Source organism: Notothenia rossii (genome assembly GCF_949606895.1).
Source record: "Notothenia rossii genome assembly, chromosome: 9".
Taxonomy (NCBI): Eukaryota; Metazoa; Chordata; class Actinopteri; order Perciformes; family Nototheniidae; genus Notothenia; species Notothenia rossii.
In genome coordinates this window covers 10,965,598-10,982,123 of record NC_136907.1, presented here as the reverse complement: position 1 = coordinate 10,982,123, position 16,526 = coordinate 10,965,598, and the positions used below count along the sequence as shown (strand labels likewise).

General features: G+C 42.0%; 2 protein-coding genes across 12 annotated transcripts; one reads left to right on the top strand and one right to left on the bottom strand.

The window, feature by feature from the left end:
• Positions 1-185: 185 nt before the first annotated feature.
• On the top strand, positions 186-13,303 carry LOC307017740 (zinc finger Y-chromosomal protein 1). 10 transcript variants are annotated; one of them, XM_079647496.1, is made up of 11 exons: positions 189-652; positions 2,587-2,683; positions 2,860-3,180; positions 4,870-5,019; positions 5,422-5,544; positions 8,870-9,013; positions 9,197-11,733; positions 11,765-11,827; positions 11,858-12,151; positions 12,182-12,247; positions 12,342-13,303. In XM_079647496.1, exons 2-7 carry the CDS (start codon positions 2,617-2,619, stop codon positions 10,495-10,497), a joined length of 2,106 nt encoding a protein of 701 aa, XP_079503622.1. In that variant the 5' UTR covers positions 189-652; positions 2,587-2,616; the 3' UTR covers positions 10,498-11,733; positions 11,765-11,827; positions 11,858-12,151; positions 12,182-12,247; positions 12,342-13,303. The 10 variants fall into 10 exon arrangements, with proteins under 10 accessions (XP_079503614.1, XP_079503622.1, XP_079503621.1 ...); XM_079647495.1 differs by lacking the exon at positions 11,765-11,827 and having other exon boundaries at positions 11,828-12,151; XM_079647494.1 differs by having other exon boundaries at positions 11,765-12,151.
• Positions 13,304-13,688: 385 nt separating this feature from the next.
• LOC307017752 (lipocalin) lies at positions 13,689-16,220 on the bottom strand. 2 transcript variants are annotated; one of them, XM_079647520.1, is made up of 6 exons: positions 15,873-16,220; positions 14,992-15,131; positions 14,468-14,541; positions 14,243-14,356; positions 14,064-14,165; positions 13,689-13,960 (listed from the first exon to the last, which is right to left on the bottom strand). In XM_079647520.1, the coding sequence occupies exons 1-6, from the start codon at positions 15,963-15,965 to the stop codon at positions 13,941-13,943; spliced, it is 543 nt and encodes a 180-aa protein (XP_079503646.1). In that variant the 5' UTR covers positions 15,966-16,220; the 3' UTR covers positions 13,689-13,940. The 2 variants fall into 2 exon arrangements, with proteins under 2 accessions (XP_079503646.1, XP_079503645.1); XM_079647519.1 differs by having other exon boundaries at positions 14,462-14,541; positions 15,873-16,210.
• Positions 16,221-16,526: the final 306 nt, after the last annotated feature.

Below are 16,526 nucleotides of genomic sequence, written 5' to 3'. Positions count from 1 at the left end.
TTTTAAGTTAATTGACCAGGAGGCTGAAGTTCGTGTGAAGAAACAGTAAGGTTTAATGCGGTCAGGATGAAATTGAAACTGTGATAGTGTTTAATTGGAAACATGTCAGCTATTTGTTTAATTGTTGGATGCTCTCGGTTTTGAGGACATAGTATAATCTCTTGTTATTATACACTTCTTCGCTGCATAGTTACACGTCTACTGTTGGGGGAAACGAAGCAGCTCTCAGCCCATTACTAGCTACATCAACCTCGGGGCTCAAACTAATTAAAATTAACACTGCATTGCACGTCTTGATATAACCCGTTAGAACAGCGGTGCTCACATTATGGCCTGTTTGGTGCCTGCCGGTGTGATTTCCACCACAACCCTTCCGCATTTTCCTGCTGCTCTCGGGCTGTGACGTGTCGTGCTGACGGCGGCCTCGGAGCTGGAGGAGCAGGGGGCTGTAGCATGACAAGAACTGGCTCCATACGTCCTGCTTTGCTTTCAGCCGAGCTCCAGAAACAACCCATAACCCCTCCTTCTCCGCTCCTCTCCGGCCCGCCCAAATAACACAAAATTCCCGACTGAATCCAGCCCGAGTCTGGGGGAACCAGGCGGCCTGGGAAGCCGAGGTGTGGACGGAGGCCATCCCTGCAGCATACATCTGGTACGCGGGTCATTTTTTGCTCCGGGCCACACGTTTGCAGAGCTATGTTTGCATTTGTGCGTGTCCGTGTGTCTTTGTTTTTGCATGCATGTGGTATTTTAATTTATTTCTTCATTGTCACCGAGAGGCCGCAAAGGGTTGGGCCTTTTCTTCTCAGGCCCGGGCCCCCATAGAGGCCGTAATTGGTAATTCAGGCCTATCCTGTTAGCTAGCATTCCCGCTGAAAATATGGTTTTATATGTATTTTGTATATCCATGGCTTACGTTATTTGGGATGAAATACAAGATTTAATGAGCGTTATAGCTATCAACAGAATCCAATTAGCTATTTCTCATCGCCGAGGTGTATTTTCATTAAGTGTTGAATTAGCATTCGTCCAGAAACCAAGCTAACAAAATGGCGGATGCTAGTGTGATGAAAATCGGTTGTAGAAAACGAGTGTTGAGCGCTCCTCCCGCTAGCTTGCGGCTGCAGATTCGCTAAAGTGTAAATCTAGACTAATCTTTCTCATTTATTTAGGAGTTTTATCCTCCTTCGTGCATGTGGGTGCAACCTTTCTTTGCTTAAAGTTGTGATTTTGCAATAAAAATCGGGGCTTTGCGTTTGTAATCAGTGCTAAAGCTGCTCCAGTGGTCAGTTGAGGACATTACCGTTAATCTGCTCTTCTTGCTTTACACTGTGTCTAGTCTGGCGTGAATGTGTAACGCAGGCTAAGTTAGTGAGACCACCCTGGTTTTAATGTGTTGGCAGCATATTTTCAGTACACCCCCGATGCCCTGTGTTGTGCGCCACATCTCCACACACCGTTGTTATCATTTTCCACCTGGAGGTGGGGGATGGTACATTCAGTGGAAATTAAATGGCACCCCGGCTGCATCGTTCACACCACTGTTTACATTTCTGCACCCCCTCTGTGTGTAACGGGGAGATATTTCGATCGCACATTATCTCCATGGTGAAGGAAACACTATTGCCATTTTGGTTGAACGATTTGTTTAGTTGTTGTAGCTGCTGATCTAGTGATGCAGACAGTGCAATTATGCCACTTGGTGTCCTTTGCAGCAGACACAAGCTAACATTGCACAACTGTATTCCTCATGTTAATTTAAATGCCTCCCCTCTCATATATACACTCAATTCACCTGTGATGTCAGATTTATTCAGGTGACTTTAACAAATCAAATACAACTCTTCATAGAGGAACCTGTTCATTGCAGCAGCAGAATATAACACTGCAAAGTGTGAAGTAAAATAGGGTAGTTGGTTGGTTTTAACAAGAACACAACTGACAGCATAATATGAATTGAAGGTAATGTATTTTAGGACTGAGTTGCTTTAGGTTTCTATACTAGTGTTGATATGATTGAGTATTGTGAAGTACAAATTGTAAATATATTTTATGCTAGATTTTAATATATGGGTATACAGAGTTGGACACATTTTGGTCTCAACCCAATATGTAGTGAGGTTTTGAAAATGTCACATGTGCACAATGTTTACGTTATCAAGGTGACAGCAGTCAATTCCATGTTTTCCTGAAAAAAAACTCAACATACTACAGTCTTTAAAGATGGATGTGTTTCAGCTGTTAGGTGTTGCTCAGGCTGCAGTAGCTGTGTAACACAAGGCCAGTGGTCTCTTTATCATGTGAATCAAATTATCAACATATTGGCCAAACGCACATTAAGTTGCTTCTTCAAAAAGCAAAGGATAACAGGCTCATTGTGGCTTTCCCTTGCCAGATCTGTTAAATAAATGACTTGATTCTGTTCAGGTTAACATTCACGTTCAAATCTTGTTTGAGAATCTTTGTTTCCTGGTTATTTCAAATCACATTAACTACCATGAACACCTGATTTTGATTATGTTTAGCTTTGTTTCAAACAGTTTTGTTCACAAAGATCTAAACAGACTTTCTATCCTTTGGTTTCAGCGTTCCACTAACAAATGCAGTGTGAGGACAATGGATGAGGATGTCACCAGGCTATCAATACATTCTGAAGAGCCTAAAATAATATTACACGGATCGGGTAATTAGCCTTTTTTTATTTACACAATGTTTGTTTTTGGTATGTGTCAATTCTTATTAACATGTTAGAGTTTCAAATAATTGTCTGGTGTCTGTAGTAAACCAGTAATATAGTTACCATTTTAAATAAATCCACAAACACTTATATTGTTATCTGGGTATTCCTGCTTCTTCTAGATGAGGGTGGTGCCGGCGGGCAGGAGTTTGTTGTGGAGCTTCAAGAGACAGTGTTGGTGTCCGAAGGCGAGGGCGAAGGCGAAGGCATGGCTGTTCACAGGTTCGCGCCAGACGAGCTCGTCATCCAGGACGCTGTCGAGGATGTGGTATCTGAGTATGTGCACTGCGATGAAGACGAGGACGTAGCAGTGGAAACCTGCGTGATGGCTCTTGACGGCGATGAGGAAGGAGTTGCCATGGGAGACATCCCTGAAGATGGGCTGGACCCTGAGGAGCAGGACGACGACCAAGATGGCTGTGGGGATTATCTCATGATATCCTGTAAGTTTACACATGTTTTTGCTAAAACTCACTAATTCATTAACATAAATATCATGTAAATGCTCCAAAATTTGGAATTTATACTAAGCGAAATGCTTATTGTCATCTTCTGTCTATGGGTAGGTTAGTGTTCTATCACATCTCTGCTCAGTGGAGGACTGCGGCTAATTTTAGTTTTTTAAATATGACCAAATTGTGACACTTGTGTTTTAAACTTGTGACCGTGCAGCTTCTGAGTTTGTGAAACATTTCAGATTTTCATTTTCTGTTTGATATTAAGCATCACTGGTTCATAGCCACATGATTAACACAAGCAGCCAGTATACGTTAACTGTTCAATAATTACAAGAATAATTGCCCCACTGTACATTTTCCTCGTCTTACAACCCAAAGTGGTACACACTCTGTAAATGGGTATGATACACACACTCGTGGTCATTAACACCAAATGTTAAAATTAAATCTCAACTACTAGTGTGTTAGTGGACCCGCAGTAAGAAATGTTGGGACTCAATTCGTATTTCAGTAGTATGGAGGAACCAGAACTCCTTCTAACCCAACATTTTTGGATTTTAATTGTTGCCACTTTATCTTAAAACTGACTAGATAATATGTATTACTATGCAAAAGAGGACCACTCAGAAGAGATGGTGTACAAATTGAAATGAGTGAAATTTAAATTCAACTTGCAAAATGTTAAACAAATCAGACCTTTCTTAACTGTCAGTGCTGCAAAGTCATACCTCCACTGTATGATTCCATCCCACATTGAATACTGTTTGACAAACTGGTCGTTTGCTTGTGCCACGAACCTGAAACCCATAGAACAGCTGTTCAAGAGATCTATCCAGGTGTTTGATAGAAAGCCATATTCATACCACCACTGTACCATCCTTAAAAAACACAATTTCTTGAGTTTTGACAATTTAAAGTATTTTAAAAGTATGTGTTTTTTTTAATAAATGTTTACATGGACTGGCCCCCCTCCCTTAGGGGAATTCATCCACAAAAAACACACTGGACGCTGCACTAGGTCAGAAACCAGAGGAGACTGAGGTCCACTGCAGACGGACCACTTTTGGACAAAATGTCCTCTCCTTTAAAGGCAGCTCTTTGTGGAATAGCCTCCCAACTGAGATATGGGATTGTCCCACTCTCAATAGCTTTAAAGGTCATCTAAAAGAATGGCTGAGAAACAAATAGACGTGTAATCACCGCTAAATGCACTTTAACACAGGGGTATCTCCTCTCGCACTTTATGTAGCTCTTGTATCTTCTCTTGCACTTTATCTGTCGTTGCTGCTATATTGTATTACCATGTGGTAAATACTTGTGTATGCTGCTCTTGCTCTTTTTGCATAACATGTATTTTGTTTTTGCTATGTTTGTAAAATGTAATTTTCTTAAATGTTTTATGTGAGGGACTGCGGATGGAAATGAGCTCAAAGCTAAATCTGGCACTGTTACGCTTGACACATGTCATTTGAATGTTTTAAGTGTTCATCATTACTGTGCATTGTCCCTGCCGAATAAACGATTAAATGAAAATGAAATGAAACTATTTCCAAACTTCATCGTCACTTTAAATAATAGTGACAAGGTAATAAGCATTGATGTTGTCAGAAATGACTCTCGACCCCTTGCATCATGTCTCTAATGAAATGTGTTGTGTGTGTGTCTGCTTGCTAGTGGACGAAGCTGGCAAAATGGTGTCCGAGGATGGAACCGAGGTCACAGTGGAGGGAGCTGTGGAGGACCAGGAAGTGGAGAAGGATGAGGATGGGCAGGAAGTGATAAAGGTGTACATCTTCAAGGCTGATTCTGGCGAGGATGACATGGGTGAGTTACATTTAAACCTGTAAGAAATTGATTGCCACTAAATACAAAATGAAAGAATATGCTTTATCTAACTCACAGTTAAAAGTTGTTGTTACATCTACCACTCGGCTCTAATAAGATCAAATAGTAATGTATTTAAATTGTCTTGTTTCTTCAAAGAACCTTGATCTGCTGTAGAAGTTATTAGCCAATGGTAATGTTTCTGGCTTCAACTGAAAACTGGTATCTTCAGGTCTTGAAATGATTTAAAATGTTATTCAGGTTCCAATAACGAGGGCCTCAAAAGTCTTTGAGACGATATAGTGGAAATGGTGGTGAGGGCTCAGTCTCTCTGGGGTTGAAAAATAATGTGTCAGATTTTCCAAAAGTGGAAGATTTAAATGGTTTATTTGAATTCCGCAGGAGAATCGGTTGACATCAGCGACGGAGACACGGAGAGTGTGGCGTTAACAGAGTCTTCAGGCCTCCGAGAGAAAATGGTCTACATGTCTGTCGGGGATTCTCATCACAATCAAGGAAACCACGGTGAGTCTGTCGGATCCAACGACTGTGATGATATCATGAAGCTATATGTATCTAGTTTTTAGGGCTTGTAAATGTAAGGCTACAGGTGGGTCCAAGGTTTATATACAGGGTTGCAAACTTGTTACCTTTCGGCGAAATTCGCCGTTTTGAATCCAGAATAGGTAGTTTGTGTGATTCATGTAGATCTGCAATAAAAATATTTATGGGGGGGGGGGGGGGGGGTCTGGGACCCGGAGTAATCTGCGGCCGCGAGCCGTTATGTGCCATCATGACACGCATGGTATAATAAGGCTCTGCTGCTCCGAGATGATGGTCTAGCTTCAGCAGCTACATTACCTACGGGTGCGTCCGTTAATATTAACTGCGCGTCCGGAGTCACTGTGGCACAGACTGGACCGCTGGTGAACAGCTGTTAGAACGGGCGTTCAGGTGTTCAGAGCAGAGCGGCAGAGCGTGATGTGAACTGAAAAGTTTTTCTGTCGCAATATTATTTAATGTATCGTTGAGCTAGCTAACTAGCATACATTGTCACTATCTGCTAACGTTAGCTTTAGCCTTCGTTTTCCAATGGTTTTTTTCATAGGCTATAAACGGAGGTGGTATAAGTATATATATATATATATATATTGTACCTGAGTAAATGTAGAAGCACACAGATCTTGTACTAGAGTAAAAGTAGAACTACTCAGATCTTGTACTTGAGTAAAAGTAATAGTCCCAGAGTGTAGGAATACTTTGTTACAGTAAAAGTACTACATTCAAAATGTTCCTCAAGTAAAAGTAGAAAATTATTATCATCAAAATATAGTGAAAGTAGCGACAGTAAAAGTAGTCATTGTGCAGATTGGTCCATTTCAGAATTGTAGATATGATATGTTTTATAATGATTGATCATGAAAGTGTTCTCAAAGCTGGTAAAGGTGCAGCTAGTTTGAATGACTTTGTATACTGCAGGGTAGCTGGTGGATTTACTCCAGGTGGAACTAAAGTCTGATTTAACACTTGATTATATTTCACATCATTCATCCAGATCTGTGAAGTAACTAAAGGGATTAAATTAGGGCTGTCAAGTTAACACAAAAAGAAATTAACGCCACTAATTATTTTAACGCAATTTAACGCATGTGTATTTTTTGGCCTCGGCCGCCCCGTAGTTTCAGAGCACATTGAGTTTAAAATACTATCTACGAGCTGATGCTAACAGCCCCGCTCCCGCCGTCCGCTTGTGGCAGACCACACTTCCACGCTCACCGGCAGGCACCGGCTGGCTATTGGGAGGACCGGGAGGGTGTGTGTATGTGTGGCCCGAGCAAGCGAGAGAGAGAGCTTACGTGTATTGTTGTTGTTGTTGTTAGCATCTGGTGCTAGCTAGCTGCCCTAACGGATCTAAGGAGCTGTTTCAATGAAAATAGAGGAGCGACATTTCGCCACAACTGCGCCGAGCACTTGACTTTATGCGGGTAGCCAGACAGTGGGACATTGTACGAAAAGTCAGCACACTCAGCACGGATAGTGCGCGCAACATGATTGCAGCGTCCAGGCAGCTCCCGTTCAGTGTTCATTTTGGCAGCTGTTTTTGATTTAGTCTGTCTTTAGACGAAAATGGTTATTAGTTTTAGTCACATTTTAGTCATTTCTATCCTTCATAGTTTTAGTCTAGTTTTAGTCGACGAAAACTCAAAGTTTTAGTCTACTTTTAGTCGACGAAAAATTACATTTTAGTCAAAATGTTTTCTCTCTTTAAACCAATTCAGTTTGGCAAATACAGGTATCTGAAATTGGAGTCAATGTGACAGTATCAAGTGTTGAAATTCGTAAAGCAACATTTCACTCGCTTAACACTTTACTTGTGTAATATCTAGGGATGGTATCGTTAAGGTTTTCTACGGTACTAGTAATCTTATCGATACTGCTTATCGATCCGGTACTTTAACAATATTCTTGTATTTACTTTTTGTTCTTTTTTAAAGGGAAAAACTAACAAATTGTTAACCTAATTAATTGCTTTATTTAAATGTGAAATAAATGAAATATATATAATTATGTTAAAATATTTTTACTGTACTTGAGTAAAATGTTGAGGTACTTGTACTTTACTGGAGTATTTAAATGTGTTGCTATTGTGTTCTTCTACTCCACAACAAGTATTTAATAGCTTTAGTTACTTTACAGATGTGGATGAATGATGTGAAATATAATCAAGTGTTAAATCAGACTTTAGTTCAACCTGGAGTAAATTCACAAGCTCCCCTGCAGTATACAAAGTCCTTCAAACTTGAAGGACTCCAGCATGTGTCCCTTCTGAACGCTCCGTCCCCGGCAGATCTCTGTGTGCCGCTGCAGCGTGTCTGTTAGGCCCCGCCCCCCGCACACGGAGAGACACAGGGAGATCGCTCTTCTGGAGTGAAGAGAGCGGAAATAATGATATTGCAAGTTAGAAACGTAAGATGCAGACGAACAATTGGGGGAAAATACCCTGCGTTTTGATTGTCCGATAGTCCACCATTAACACCTTAGTCCAGTCTCGTCAACGAAAACTAAATATACATTTCGTCAAAGTTTTCGTTATCAAGAATCTATTTTTAGCTTTTCATCGTCTCGTATTAGTCGTGTAAAAAAGGTTGTTGACGATGCGATTAATCGCGATTAAATATTTGAATCGACTGACAGCCCTAGATGAAATACATGTAGTGGAGGAAAAGTACACTATTTAACTCTGAACTGTAGTGGAGAAGAATAGCAAAGTAGCACAACATTGAAATACTTAAATAAAGTACAAGTATCTCAAAATTGTACCCAAGTATAGTACTTGAGTTTATGAACTTAGTTACTTTACACCAGTGGCTATAAAGATAGAAAGACTAAGCCTTGCACAGAGGCATGAAAATACATTTTCAAAATGCTCAACAGTGCTGCCAAAATTATAAACTGACTGCTACACAATTCAAATAAATGCTTTTATACATATCTATTAGATGTGACGTTTCTGTTATTAACTGCTTTAGTTGTTCTGACTGCTAACATCCTCTGTTATTCCTCATTTTAAAGCCGATATTCCGTGGGGTGGGGGAGTTTGCATCCCTGTATATAGAAGTGGTGGAATACCCAGTAACTCATGACCACTTGTGTGACAGTGTGTCTCTAAGCAAGGACTTCATGCCTCTGGCCTGTACGGCTGCTTATGGCCAGCACCCCTTTTATTAAATTGCTTTTAAAACAACACTGGAAGCCACTGCATCAACCCCGTCTCTGAGTGTCTTAAAAAGCTTTCCAGATGCCAGTGTTGTTTATTTTCCTGGTTTAAGACATTCTGTGGGTCTCACAGGTGCAGATGATAGCGAGAGTTGTGAAAACAGAAACGGTGCCGCCAGCGCTCTGCTGCACATCGATGAGTCTGACGGGGTGGATGAAATCAACAGACAACGCAACAAGAGCAGGAGACGGTCGGAGCCTCGCCAGGTGCAGACAGGTAAGAGCAACACCAAGTTCATGGATTGTTTTTATAATCGTTGCACAATACAAATGCTGTTTAAATCATAACTCCTAAAGTGGAGCTGCTCAAAGCTCAGCAGAAATGATACTTCAAGCTTTTCAAATAAATGTTATTCTGTATCACTTTGAAATGATTGGTTTCATCTCTGTTTCCCTCCAGCCATCATCATCGGCCCGTACGGTCAGCCTCTCACAGTTTACCCCTGCATGCTCTGTGGTAAAAAGTTCAAGTCACGGGGTTTCCTTAAACGCCACACCAAGAATCACCACCAGGAGGTTCTGACGAGGAAAAAGTACCAATGTACAGACTGTGACTTTACCACCAACAAGAAAGCCAGCCTCCACAACCACATGGAGGTACACGCTCTGAACAGCAAGGCCCCTTTCGAGTGTGAAGTGTGCGGCAAGGAGTTCCACCAGCAGGCGGCGCTGTTCTCTCACAGATTGCAGCACCACCACCGAGAGCCCAAGGGCCAGTCGCCCACAACGCCAAACAAGATGCATAAATGCAAGTTCTGTGAATATGAAACGGCCGAGCAAGGGCTGCTCAACCGGCACCTGTTGGCCGTCCACAGTAAGAGCTTTCCCCACATCTGTGTGGAATGTGGGAAAGGCTTTCGACACCCTTCGGAGCTGAAGAAACACATGCGCACGCACACGGGCGAGAAGCCCTACTCCTGCCTGTACTGCGACTACAAGTCGGCCGATTCCTCCAATCTCAAGACACACATCAAAACTAAGCATAGCAAAGAGATGCCATACAAATGTGAGCGCTGTTTCCAGACCTTTGCCGAGGAGGAGGAGTTAATGCAGCACGGACTAACGCACGAGGAGAATAAGACTCACCATTGTGCCCACTGTGATCACAAAAGTTCCAACTCGAGTGACCTGAAACGCCATATCATATCCGTTCACACCAAGGACTATCCACACAAATGTGCCATCTGTGGTAAAGGCTTCCACCGGCCGTCTGAACTGAAGAAGCACTCGGTGTCGCACCGGACCAAGAAGCTTCATCAGTGCCGCCACTGCAACTTCAAAATTGCAGACCCTTTTGTTCTCAGTCGCCATATCTTGTCCGTGCACACAAAGGAGCAACAGTCCTCTCCTGAAAAGAGTGAGTCGGGTAAGAGGACAGAGACACACACTCCTGTTGTGTCGCCTAAAAAGTCTGCAGCCAGCGCGTCCAGCGCCGCTAGCCAGGCCAGCCGAGTCAGCGCAGCCAGCTTAGCCAGCAGTGTGACTGTCGTCATTGGCAAAGGACAGAAAGAAAGGAGAATCTACCAGTGCCAGTACTGCGACTACAGCACCGGGGACGCTTCGGGGTTCAAGCGGCACGTGATCTCCATTCATACAAAAGACTATCCGCACCGCTGCGAGATCTGTTCGAAAGGTTTCCGACGACCCTCTGAGAAGAACCAGCATATCATACGCCACCACAAAGATGTGGTGCAGGAGTGACTCTGACCGAGCCAAAAACTGTGCCACAACAAAGAACAATGTCGAAGCAACCATCACACCCCAAACTCTGCACCCTCAGCAGCACACAGGCCACGCTCACACAACGTGGTGTGTGTGTGTGCTGCACTTAGTCCGTTCTGTTGTTTTGACCTTTTTTGATCGTCAGCCTAATGTTTGTTCAGAAATGTATACACATGTACATAACACAATGCTCTGTCCCGAGTTAGCAACAGAACCCCTCTGTAGACTTGCACTTTGAACTGCATGTCCCTTTGCTGGTGACGGTGTGCATGGCAGATTGTGCAGATGTCTCTTTGTAGATATACATTTTTTTTTATTTGCAGGCAGCAATCAGTTGTCAATCACAATGGTCCTAATTTTGTCAAGACTGTTCGATTTGCAAAACGTTTGCATCATTTTGTCATCATTTACTCAACAAAGCAAAGATTAGCAACATTCTCCCCGTAGCACTTCCTGTTATGTGATATGAATCGTGTGTGTATGAGAAGGCCTGTCACGATAACTACTTTTATTGGACAATATGTAATCGCGGAAATGATTTTAATCAACAATATTGTCATTTTAAAACTATTTTATGCCACTCTTAAATATAATATATTGTAATGCCCATATAGAAAGTTTAGATTTTGAAATTTCATTGTGAACAAATATTAAAATATCTTAAATTGGATAAACCACAGAACCAAAACAATAACAAAAGTGAACTCGAGCTCTGATAGCAAAATGAACTTTGCTCAAATCTTAAAATGCTAAGGAAGAACTCGCCATTAATTCTGGATATAATGTTGGCGTTTGTTGTGTTTAGCAAAAATGGACATTCAAGATTTTTGTCATAACATATACAAAACTACGGTGTCATTATGTAATGTGTGGCAAACTTAGATCGCAGGTTCCTCAACAGTGCAATTACAAGACATTAAAAAAACAATAGAAACAGTGCAAGCTCAGGTGTTTGTCTTATTGCCTGTGGGATGAAACTGTCTGGTGGTTTTTAGTCCGGATGCTGCGGTAGCGCCTGCTAGACGGCAGCAGACTGAACAGTTTGTAGCTGGGGTGATGGGGGTCCTGAGGGCTTTCTTCCTGAGGCGCTGGGAGTAAAGGTCCTCCATGGATGGCAGCTCCGTCCTGGTGATGTTCTGTGCAGTTTTCACCACCCTCTGTAAAGCCTTACGATTGAGGGCGGTGCAGCTGCCGTACCAGGCCGTGATGCAGCCAGTCAGGACCCTCTATGGAGCACCTGTAGAAGGTCAGGACCCTCTCTATGGAGCACCTGTAAAAGGTCAGGACCCTCTCTATGGAGCACCTGTAGGTCAGGACCCTCTCTATGGAGCACCTGTAGAAGGTCAGGACCCTCTCTATGGTGCACCTGTAGAAGGTCAGGATACTCTCTATGGTGCACCTGTAGAAGGTCAGGACCCTCTCTATGGAGCACCTGTAAAAGGTCAGGACCCTCTCTATGGAGCACCTGTAGGTCAGGACCCTCTCTATGGTGCACCTGTAGAAGGTCAGGACCCTCTCTATGGTGCACCTGTAGAAGGTCAGGATGCTCTCTATGGTGCACCTGTAGAAGGTCAGGATACTCTCTATGGTGCACCTGTAGAAGGTCAGGACCCTCTCTATGGTGCACCTGTAGGTCAGGATACTCTCTATGGTGCACCTGTAGAAGGTCAGGACCCTCTCTATGGTGCACCTGTAGAAGGTCAGGATCCTCTCTATGGTGCACCTGTAGGTCAGGATACTCTCTATGGTGCACCTGTAGAAGGTCAGGACCCTCTCTATGGAGCACCTGTAGAAGGTCAGGACCCTCTACGGTACACCTGTAGAAGTTGTACATGTCCATATATCTTACTATAAGTCGATATGTAATTATTGTGACAGTCCAAAGTGTGAGCGAGAGGAAGAATGAATGAAAAACAAAGCATCTGCTGTGCTTCCTGGTGCTCCGACCCCACCATTCTGTTAGCATTTTTGTTGTGTTGCTAAAAACACAAAGCTGGTTGTGTGCAGAAATGATATAATTCTTGGCTTTGTTCACAGGATCATGAACTCATGGATGTGTCACGATGGTGATGAACGTTCACATATGCACCTCTATCACAATGCGACCAATACCCAGTCCTACCTATGAGATTTCAGTGAGTACTGTGAGATGTTCAGAACAAGTGCCCAAAGCAGTAAAGACGACCCCCTGAGTATTTTGATTCCAATAATGCTACCTAGAGAGTGAGATCCCATTTGTTTGAAAAGGCTCATTTTGTTGTGATGACCATTAGAACTGATGACAAGCTTTTTCGGGCAGATGGTTTATTTTTCAATGATCAAGTCAATCATGTCGATACATCTATGAAATCCCAGCTTTTTTTTACTAAAACAGGAAAGGTTCACTGTCTGGCCTCATGAATCAAACGGTGTAACTGGAGCTGCTGTTATTAAAACTATGGACAGAATCTTTGTCTGGCCCTCACAGATGTACTCTTGCCAGTGGAAAGGTATATCTTTTTAAATTCAACTTCAGAAGACAGGTGCTGGTGGTGTACTTGTACTATGGCTTTTTACCCTTTTGTTATCACCTGTGATTATTCCTGTTTTTATATTTATTTCATTTACAAGTTGTTGTATAGTTAAGTGTAACTAGACTTCTATGGGACGTAAATTATTGTTTTGTATACAAATCTGTACAAAGCGTGTAGATGTAAACACTTGATAACAAGGAAATCTGAACTGTGTTGTTATGGATGTACTTCAACGTATTTGTTAAAAAAAGTAATAAAAGCAAAGTATTTTAGATGTTTTGTCTTCTATTTTCACACGTTGTCGAAGGCCCACTGCTCAATAACCTGTTTTGAGAGACCTTTTACTGTGCAGGATTATTTTTCGTTCATACGGCTGTCTTTAAAGTCATCTGCTAAAGGCCCGAAGTTTCTGTGATCACCTCAAATCTGACCTTTTTTCTGGTAAACAAACAAGTTATGTTTACAGTCAGTGTAACTGTGTCTTTAAGGTCTGACCAGGGCATACAAGCATGTATACACTGTTCAAAATGTGCAAAGCCGAAAACTCTTAAAAGTTGAAACCTGCATTATCTTGTCGTTAGTGCATATTCTGGATTTTTTTTTAAGGAGTAATTGAGCTTTTATTGTGAAAAAAAAAAAAAAAAAAATCACCAGGCATTCAAAGCAGAGCATTTAATGTCTCAAACATGTCTGAAGTACATACAGATTACAACTGCTGGTGAATTAAAGCAAAGCATATTCTATTGAAACCAGGCTTTACATTGTTTAGTGGCATTATGTTCTTAAAACCACATCTGAAAGAGCAGTGTAAACAAAATAAAATGAGTATTGGCGTTAAACACCGATAGATGTAGAATATTCATGAAGTCTTCAGAAAGCTTGTTGACATACAGACACCGGAGCAGGAAGTTAAGCAGCTGGGCACTCCGCTGGAGAGGGGTAAAGAGAAACAGAGTAAAGCATGATTGTGCGCCTTAATCACAGGTTGTTGGATTTGTTTTCAGGAAACCTCTCCTTTTATATGAGACATACCATTTGTGGGAAGGAAAGCGATATTCTCTGGCAGGACACCAGTCCCCAAGGAGAACTGCCTGAACCTCTCCAGCAGGTCGGCGCTGAGCTCCACTCCACGGCCTGAAGCACCACAGGAAGTTAGTACATGACTGCATTTAGGATTACCGTCATAAAGTCTAGCATCATGGAAACTTTACCATATAGTTTGGTGACCACGGTGGGATCACTCCCTTTGGTCTTAATGGTGTGAATCAGCGCGTACTCGTCATACTTCACATCCACCATCGACATGTCGTTCACACTGCCCCAGCCTGATGAGGGGAAGAGTTCATGGGAAAGCAGAACAATGGTGGGTTTGTTGTGATTGTTGCTGGCCTCTATGCGTTTAGTGTGTGTGTGTGCATGTGTGTACTCACGCTCACTTGTGTACGTGAGCTTCCCGGGCACATTGGTCTTCTTGGCCAGGTTGTTCATTCTCCAACAGGAGCCATCAGAGCTGCCAAAAAAGCATTACAACATGACCTTTCCTATATTACCTCCTTGTATTCCTTGACATCTTGTATATCGTGGTCATATGCTGAATGTTTGCAAAAAGGTTTTAACATTCGGCCTGCAGTGCATTTCTTGTTCTCTGTTTATCTTGTGTTGTGTGCCGTTTTGTTTAATCACTTTGAGCTGCACCTTATGTGTAAAAAGTGCTCAACAACTTTACTAATTATTTATTACTCAAAAACAAGTCTAAATATAATAAGAAAGGTAAAAAGTGACAGTGCAGTGTGTGATAAGAATAAAAAGCTTCAGTCTTGATTATAAAATAAGTGAGACTTGCAGCGGGCTAGTGGTTTTTCTGGCAGTTCTTCCAGACATATGTAGCAAAATTACTAAATACTGCTTCTCCATGTTTAGTTGTGTCTCTTGGCTGCTTTCTCTCTCCTCACGTATTTACCTGAGACTGGCGTAGGACATGTCCAGGTCCCCATCAGCAGTCGGGGTCAACATGGCGGTGCCCATCTTCATGTCGGCTTTGCGGTTCACAAACCACTGGGCATTCGTGGCAAATCCTATCAGGTACCACTTCCCTGCCATCTGTGGACACACACAAGGCAAACAATAGAGTAAGTGTTGACTGGTTAGGGGTTAGGGTTAGGTGATGGCAGCTTTAAAAAAAAAAAAAAACATCACATGAATTCCTCTGAATGCAGTGGTTAAATGTACTGTTTAATATTGTACTTCATACTCCATTACTTAATACAGTCAGTAAATAATTGAACATGGACTATTACTTTAAATTAAGACTGTATGTCCCAAAATCACAAGCTACAGCAGTTCAATTAGTAAAATAAAAAAGAACCTCCTACTTTACCTGCTGCAACATTCAAATGTTTGACACATTAATTCATAAACAAATATTATTGAATTTCACAAAATATAATTAAAACATTTCTCATTCTTCATTATGAATACTTTTAAGTTTGATACATAATTTATTCTAATGCTTTTGTACTTTTTACTGAAAGCAGGAGCTGTAACAGAGTATGTTTACACTGTAGTAAGTATTAGTACTGCTTCTTAGGTAAAACCGAGCTGCCTAAATGTCACCATGCATGTTGCAAAGATATTACAAATACACAACATTAAGGTACACAGCTGTTTGTACCATTTTATTTATGCTTTTTTTTATGCATTTAAATGTGATAATCGCCAAGTTACACTAGCCAGCAAAATCAGATAGATAGAGTTTGAACAAAAATGCAAACAGGCACCATAAATCATGTTATGACTAAGGTTAAAAATACTGCTTATAATCCACCATATGGTCCGTCTCACCCCCTGTATGTTGAAGTCAGCCTGCGGTACGACTTGAGCAGAAACGGAAGAGGAGCAGAGCACGGCTCCCAGCACGGTCAGCAGGAGAGTCATGGCTACTGAGTGTTGATGAAGATCTATTGTTGAAGTTCTGCTGGCGACCAGTTATATAGGCAGCACACACACACACACACACACACACACACACACACACACACACACACACACACACACACACACACACACACACACACACACACACACACACACACACACACACACACACACACACACACACACACACACACAGACCCTGGAGCTGGGATGGGTTCAAACACGTGAAGGTTACAAAACAGTTTCCCCGCCACAAGGAGTTTTTAGCGCGGGCAAAATTAGATCAGAAGAAGAAGAAGAAGAAGAAGTGTATCAGAGGTCCGTATTCTGTCTGCCACATGATAAGATTCATGAATTATTCTATAATGCAATGCCCTTTTGCAGCCTCCTGTTTGTGAGTGTAAAAACACAGTAACCAAATGGTAAACAAAGCAGTGGCTGACCTCCAGGGCTTTCTGTGGCACAGAGTCAAATTCTCTGTCAGCAGTTGGGATGGTGAATCAAAGAGACAACAGAAAAGAGAGAAACATGTTGATCTCCTAATCATGCATCATCGACATG

Excerpts from the sequence above, each read along its gene's own strand:
- LOC307017740 (XM_079647495.1), top strand. The coding sequence starts at position 2,617 with ATGGATGAGGATGTCACCAGGCTATCAATACATTCTGAAGAGCCTAAA. Across the intron at positions 2,684-2,859 it reads AATAATATTACACGGATCGG|ATGAGGGTGGTGCCGGCGGG; the intron begins GTAATTAGCCTT and ends TGCTTCTTCTAG. Across the intron at positions 9,014-9,196 it reads GCCTCGCCAGGTGCAGACAG|CCATCATCATCGGCCCGTAC; the intron begins GTAAGAGCAACA and ends GTTTCCCTCCAG.
- LOC307017752 (XM_079647519.1), bottom strand. The coding sequence starts at position 15,965 with ATGACTCTCCTGCTGACCGTGCTGGGAGCCGTGCTCTGCTCCTCTTCC. Across the intron at positions 15,132-15,872 it reads CTGACTTCAACATACAGGGG|ATGGCAGGGAAGTGGTACCT; the intron begins GTGAGACGGACC and ends GTGTGTCCACAG. Across the intron at positions 13,961-14,063 it reads CGCTTTCCTTCCCACAAATG|CGGAGTGCCCAGCTGCTTAA; the intron begins GTATGTCTCATA and ends ACCCCTCTCCAG.